Genomic DNA, 6,911 nt, shown 5'->3' on the forward strand with positions numbered 1-6,911 from the left:
TGCTTCATTACTAAGCACTGATTCGTGCTTCAATCTCAAAAGCATGGATTCGTGTTTGTGACCTTTCGGTCAAAAACCGAATGAATTTGTAAAGGCTAATCTGTTAGCTTCTACGAGATGTGCTAACGAGTAGCACATGTTTATTCTTCACAAGAATAAAAGAGAAAACCATATTAATCGTGGATTAATACGGTTACAAACGATCGATGCAGTGAATATGAAACACTTAATGGTAATTTCTGCGCAAGCGCGGGTATCGTACTCGAGTGTACGACATGGTATTCACCTCAATCGAACGTTGTATGCACACAAACAATTGAGGGTAGAAAAATATCACTTCCAGCTATGAAAATTGTAACTATTTAAAAATTGCATGTTCAATATTTTTTTAATTAGAAAAAAAAAAAAAAAAAAAAAAACTATTTTCCCTCTCTTCCTTTGTATTTCAATGCACTATGCATCACTAAACAAATCTTGCTCGTTAATACATACATCAATCAATGCAGTAGTACAATCATTTTACAAAAAAAAAAAAAAAAATGAGAAAATTGAGGGATTAAACATGAGGTGACATAGACGACAAAAACCTGCTTGAGATAAAGCAGGTCAAAATATTAAGGTCTCACAAGCAGCATTATTGTGTGTCCATGATGCAAACAATCACTGAACCAAAGCTCTACCTAATTATTCAACAAATAATTTCATCCTACTTTCTGCAATGGTACACATCTATCCATCAAATACGATCGATCCAGTGCTCTTCCAACAACGGTTTGCCGCCCGCCCGGTAAAAGAATGTTTACTAGAGGGAAATTTATTGGTCAAATGAGGCCGGCATAAGGATTATTGTAGGATTGAACGGGCAAAGCGGGATGAGTATAAGGATTGGCAACTGCACCATAGGGGTTGCCGAAAGGATTAATGGGCGCTTGTGGTTGCGGGCCCATCATCATCTGCTGTTGTTGCTGAAACATGTAATTAGCCTGTTGTTGATTGGTCACTGATGTCGGTGCGGCCACCATATTTGAAGCGTACAACAACGGGTCATGTTGTGGCATCATGGGAGCAACTGCCACCGGTGATGGTTCCCATGGGTTATAGCTTACATTTTGGTTGCTCCGTCTAATTGCGTCATCGTAAAGGCTATCTAGTGTGAGTTTGTCTAGCCCTCCAGCCTTTCGCCAAAACACAAAACATAGTTTTTAACCGTAAAGATGTATGTATATCCAGAACGAAAATATAATCAAGATGACAAGATGCAATACCAGTTTGACAGAAGCTGTGGATGTCTCATTGGATGTGGGAGCGGCTTCCACAAGTGCCAATTCCCAGCCTGTAACTCCATTTGCTAGATTTGGAACACTAGTAGATGACTGGTTCGTAGAACCTACAAGACAAAGGAGTTTTAAATTTCATATAGATTAATCATATAGATCGAAAAGAGATATTGGCCCTGTTTGGTAAATGGCTATTAGCTGTTAGCTGTTAGCTGATTGGGTGAATTAGAGGGTATAACTAGTTGATAACATTAGTTGATTGTAAAAATGTGTTTGGTAAATTAGCTGTTAGCTGATAGTTGTTTGGTATAATTTCCTTTCTCAAAAAGCTAATTGAAAAAGTTGTTTTGAGCAGGTTTTTGAATTTTAGCATTTTGGAGTTACAAAAAGCTAATTAACCAAATACTTATATTGATTTTTTAACCAAATCAAAAAGTTAACAGTGGTCAAATAAGCCAAAATTGGCCTATAGGCTAACTATTTTACCAAACCGGGCCATTATGTTAATAATCTTCATCATCTTTGACTACTGAGTGCAGTGTAAGAAAAAATTAAAGTCTTAGTAGAACATACCAACTGGAACAATAGCTAAAGCCATAGCATTTTTCTCGTCTAGTTCAGCAACAGCTGGAGCAGAATCATCCAGAGACTAGCACCAAAAAGAATGAAATTAAATTCTAAAGCTATGCGTTCCTTTTCAATTGATACATATAGCGTAACTCTTACCAACAGATCAGGTGGTTCAGCCACCGGAGTTTCAACCTTAACAGCTGCTTCTGGCACTGATTCGGGTGCAGGTGCAGGTGGGGGAGGAGATCCCGTCGTCTCTTTCACCTCCACATCTTTTTTGTCCTCTATTGGCAGGACCACTTTTTTATCTTCAACTGCCTGTGTAGTTAAAAAGAAAAAAAAAAAAAAAAAATCATATTTAGGAGGAAACGAAATCATATATCTGCAAGCAATTTTTTGTTTACAAGTATGCATGCATGCATAATTTTTTCTGTTCCATCCTATCACCAACCCCAACCCTCAACCAATCATTATTCATGGACCATGGTCTACACAAGTTGTGTGGACCATATTTTGTATACTGTAAAATAATGTACATTCAATACAAAAATAATGTACATTCAGTACAAAAATAATATACATTGTATTCAAGGGATGTACATTATTTTTGTACTGAGTGTACATTATATTGTATAATGTACAATCAGTACAAAAATAATGTACATTTAGTATATTAAAAATGTACATTTTATTATGGTCCACGTAACATTGTGTGGACCAATAATTTGCCGCCCTTCAACCAACAAAAGAATAGTAGAAACGAAAAATAAAGTTAAGACAAACAAAAGAAAATCTTTTTCAACACAAATTAAACTAAAGCATCATCATATTCTGATTCCAAAGATAACTTCTTACTGAATCCTTGCGAGCAGCTGTAGAATACCGAGGTGCTTCTTTCACATAATCCTCCATGGTTTGTAGAAACGAAGCAGGGGGCTTAAAAATAAGGAACTAAGTCAAAATTTCACGTCATATCCATTTGACAAAACTCACAAAAGCATTACTATTATTATTAAACCTGCTCAATCTTGATAAATCTTTCTCCCCGGCCAACATCAAGATTTTTACATATCTCATAGAACTCTGACAGTCTCTCAGCCTAAAAATATGAAGTTAAATCAAAACCGTGTCCAAATGGAAAATTACCTCCCAACCTATTTGGAGGAAAAAGCTCAAATTTAAGGATATATTTTTATAATGATAGTACCTGCTGACCAGCCCTCCGGTATATATCCAGGGCCCTGAGAGCATCATTCCTTTGCATCTCGAAGAACTATTAGGATTGAATAGTAGTGTTACCCTCTGTTATCGATTAAACAAAAACAAACACAACAGTAAATATGATATAAATAGCCAATATAAGAGAGCCTACCTTGTCAACCAAATTAACCGTGCCATCACTTATAGCATTGTAAACTTTAATGCTTTCTAAAGCAACCTATAAGAATAGCAACACACAATTAGACAACCATTACTATACAAGCTAGCCCTTTCTTTGAAAATTTTATTTAAAAAATAAAATAAAATTGTAACTCTATGTACCATTGACAGTGCTAACTGAATCACGAAATTATGAACAGCTGCACCTTGTGGCTGCAAAGAAGGTAATATAAGTCTCAATAGTTGTCCCTCATAAACTTGAAAGTTAAACGTATTTGAACAAAGCACAATCAAATGTGTCATTCAAATTATGGAAAATATCACGAGGAGATTGCCAGCTGCATAATTTACCATATAGTGAATTACCTGACAGCCAATAACACGATATAGAAGTTGCTGTAGAGCCGGTAACTGCTCAAGCAAGTCCGGAGTGTCCAAATCTTTGGTTCTCTGCAGGATTGAAGGAAACATTTAAAAATAAAAATAGATTAATTTTTCAGTCCGGACTCTCAATTTCCCTACAGCAGAAAAGATAGAGTTATAGCAATAAAGGACTTAGAATACACTGCAAACTGCCTCCACAATTTTTTATATTTATTTTTTATTTTAAAATCATACTTTGGATATGAGTGGAACTTAATCATAGCAAAACCCCACAGTTCAATCTAATTTCAGATAAGAAATGAATGAGCTCCACATGAAAAATAAATCGTACTACATAAGCTTCTTTTGTAACTGTTGAAAAATAAAGAGTTAGGTTTATCTATAGGGTTGTGTCTGTTTATGAATAGATGTCAGTTATGGGTAGTTACTTACAGTTATGTGTTTGTATATATATATGTACTATGTACTATGTTCCTTTATTAGAAACACAGAAAATACTAATATATTTCAGTCTTATATACATTTTTTATTCTTTGATTCTTCATCATTGCTTCCGCCTAACTGGCGGGTGGTGTTATTCTCCACCCGCCAGGCCATTCCATCTTCCAAATTCATAGTAACATCCACTAAATTTGTAAAGATACACGAAACATGTTTTCACTCACTGAACGATCAGTCTCCACATCATATTTCAAGACTCGAAAGCACTCCAGCCTCTCCTCCAAGTATAATGCATAGGTACGCACCCAAGCAGAGTAATCCCATGCTACAAATGGATTAACACACATTAGAACTGAAGAACACACCAAAGGCAACTTATTCCCATAAACAAGAGAATAAGGCAGCTACCATTAGGACTTGAGTCATCCTTGAAATGAGACATGTTAAGTATGCGATTCCTGCTTCGTCCATAGTTAATAAGTTCCTCATGGAATGTGGGGTCCACCTCTCTCAAAGCACGATGGATAACAATCAATGTTTTCAGTGCAACCTATAGGTGACAGTGACACCAAAAAAAAAAAAAAAAAAAAAAGTCAGTTGCAATTAGCAGTAACCCATCTATTAATACTACGTAAATGCCCAGAATCTCCCCTATTTCCCTAGACCATATATTAGAATCTAATGATAAATAAGACACATAATTTTTTAGAGGAATCCCCATTCAGCCTCACCACCAACTTTATTAAAAAAAAAAAAATTAAGTTGAAAAGAGATGTTATTAGATTATGATCATACCGCCCAATTATGTGTCTTCGATAGCCGTCTTGCGAGAGCATGTATGCAGTATGCAACATCTGCCCGGGGCCTTGTAGCAGAAATATCAGCAAAGATAGCTGAAATAAGAATTAAACAAATCATATCATTTCCACTCGGGAGAGGTTTACATATAAATAAGGTAAACTACATAAACAATGCACCCTTCACACCCACCTCTTATATGTTTCTCTTTTGCTGGTCGTTCAACGTGATTTGTTGCCCTAACAATAGCAATGTCTAACTCCTGTTGACAATTCAATCCCCAATAGTAAATATAAAAGGAGCAAGAGGCATAGAAAAGAAATATGTATATATATATCCAGTACCTTGTAATCACTGTTAATTTTAGCTAAACTAACAGTAGTGGTATCCTTAAGTGCTCCAAGTGTTTTTCTCAAGCTATTCTGCGAACCGCCTCCTGACATTCTCTCTTCAAATTATCAGCCGCTGCTATCTAGTCTAGATATATTATTGCCCACTGCAAAAAATAAATCCCAATTTATGAAAATTAAATCCGTTTGTTTCTGTAAATTGTAGGGAACAACAAATTGGAAAACATAAAATTAAGTTTTTCTCCATGGGATCATAAACAAGACAGATACCAAAAAACCAAGAAAAAAGAAATAGCATAGAACAGTAGAATTTAGGCCAATCTAACTGATCTAGTTCCTAACTCACATTGGAATTCAGACACAAACCATTTCAGTTTATCAGATTGAGCTACAGAATTCAATCATTTAATGGAGATTCTCCTTACAATCTCCAATTATGGAATCAAAACTCAGTAAAGCTAGATGAACATCATCACCGACTGACTTTTCTCTCGATCTACAGTTTCAATTTCCATAGTTGAGAATTTAAAGAAACAAAGAAGCATACACAGACAAAGAGATGATATTTCTTGTACACTAACAGAAGAAACAGAACAGCAATAGAAAAAGTCAGTGAGATTATTCTATTAAAAATACAAAAAGATCAAAACTAGGAGACCAAGAGATCGAACGACCCAAAACCCAATCTCTATTCATCTACACCTAAAATTTAAGCTACCCATCAGTCCAAAATCAAGAAAAAGATGAAAACTTGATTGACATATTGAGGGAAAAAAAGAGATCAAGGAAAGATACGAACCTCACAAGAAGCAGAAGATTATTTCTCCCTGAAAAGACAGATTAAGCAGAGAGAGGTTGAAGAAGACGAGAGAAAGATGAGTGTTTTAGGGGAGAGGAGATGAAAGGGAGGGGTAGGAATAAGGAGTCTTTTCTGGTGGTCTGTATACAGAAGAAAAGTCTCCAAGAATGAGTTCATTTTGGTTGGCCGTCGGCGTCATTTGCTGATTCATTTTTTATTACATTTTTGGAAATGCATATGTACACCCTGTAGTCTATAATCTGCACGCGTAAGTCACCGGCTCACCATAAATTAACTGGAAAGGATTATTTATCATTATAAGTAATAATTTATTTTTAATTAAAATTAGTATTAAATTTTTTACAAGTATTACAATTTCTTTCATAAGATTTTACATATAAGTATTATATTATAATATTCAGGGACGGACCTAGTGTGGGGCAGTGGGGGCAACTAATGTAGTATACTTTATTGTATTTGAATTAATTTAGAAAAATTGATCTAACTAAAAGAAATTAAAATTTAAAAGTATTTGTGAATATATTGTTATTCAAACTATTTTCAAAAAAAAAATATTGTTATTCAAACTATTTTATCTAATTGATTATGTTTCATATTTTCTCACAAATATATTGTAGTTTATAATGTATTTTGTATTTTGACCTTATTATGGTTGTTTGATATTTTGTCATTGACATTTCTAACGCCATTTAATATCCGCCCCCACTCAGATGATTTTCTGAATCCGCCACTGATAATATATATTTACTGATACGGTTAATTACCGCCACCCGAAATATATGAAGTGTATATCATATGTATGAATCAAGAGTAGACATGATAGAATATTAGCTTCAAGGCTCTTTTATTCATTGTTCTTGTGTGTTATATAGAACATATTCTAGAAAGAAA

At 34.7% G+C, this 6,911-nt stretch overlaps 1 protein-coding gene across 3 annotated transcripts; it reads right to left on the reverse strand.

Annotated features, from left to right (window-relative positions):
• Positions 1-427: 427 nt before the first annotated feature.
• Positions 428-6,206, reverse strand: LOC109147428 (putative clathrin assembly protein At5g35200). 3 transcript variants are annotated; one of them, XM_019295080.1, is made up of 16 exons: positions 6,000-6,206; positions 5,195-5,346; positions 5,043-5,112; positions 4,848-4,945; positions 4,461-4,602; positions 4,277-4,377; positions 3,594-3,677; positions 3,390-3,440; positions 3,220-3,285; positions 3,055-3,120; positions 2,866-2,946; positions 2,703-2,783; positions 2,004-2,165; positions 1,851-1,926; positions 1,266-1,387; positions 428-1,175 (listed from the first exon to the last, which is right to left on the reverse strand). In XM_019295080.1, the coding sequence occupies exons 2-16, from the start codon at positions 5,291-5,293 to the stop codon at positions 822-824; spliced, it is 1,653 nt and encodes a 550-aa protein (XP_019150625.1). In that variant the 5' UTR covers positions 5,294-5,346; positions 6,000-6,206; the 3' UTR covers positions 428-821. The 3 variants fall into 3 exon arrangements, with proteins under 3 accessions (XP_019150625.1, XP_019150626.1, XP_019150627.1); XM_019295081.1 differs by lacking the exon at positions 6,000-6,206 and adding an exon at positions 5,567-5,591; XM_019295082.1 differs by lacking the exon at positions 3,390-3,440.
• Positions 6,207-6,911: the final 705 nt, after the last annotated feature.

This window comes from Ipomoea nil, unplaced genomic scaffold (genome assembly GCF_001879475.1).
Source record: "Ipomoea nil cultivar Tokyo-kokei standard unplaced genomic scaffold, Asagao_1.1 scaffold1993, whole genome shotgun sequence".
NCBI classification, from domain to species: domain Eukaryota; kingdom Viridiplantae; phylum Streptophyta; class Magnoliopsida; order Solanales; family Convolvulaceae; genus Ipomoea; species Ipomoea nil.

Coding starts and splice junctions, on each gene's coding strand:
- LOC109147428 (XM_019295080.1), bottom strand. CDS start 5,293: ATGTCAGGAGGCGGTTCGCAGAATAGCTTGAGAAAAACACTTGGAGCA. Junction 3,441..3,593: donor ATCGTGTTATTGGCTGTCAG/GTAATTCACTAT, acceptor CCTTCTTTGCAG/CCACAAGGTGCAGCTGTTCA. Junction 1,176..1,265: donor CCACAGCTTCTGTCAAACTG/GTATTGCATCTT, acceptor TTTTGGCGAAAG/GCTGGAGGGCTAGACAAACT.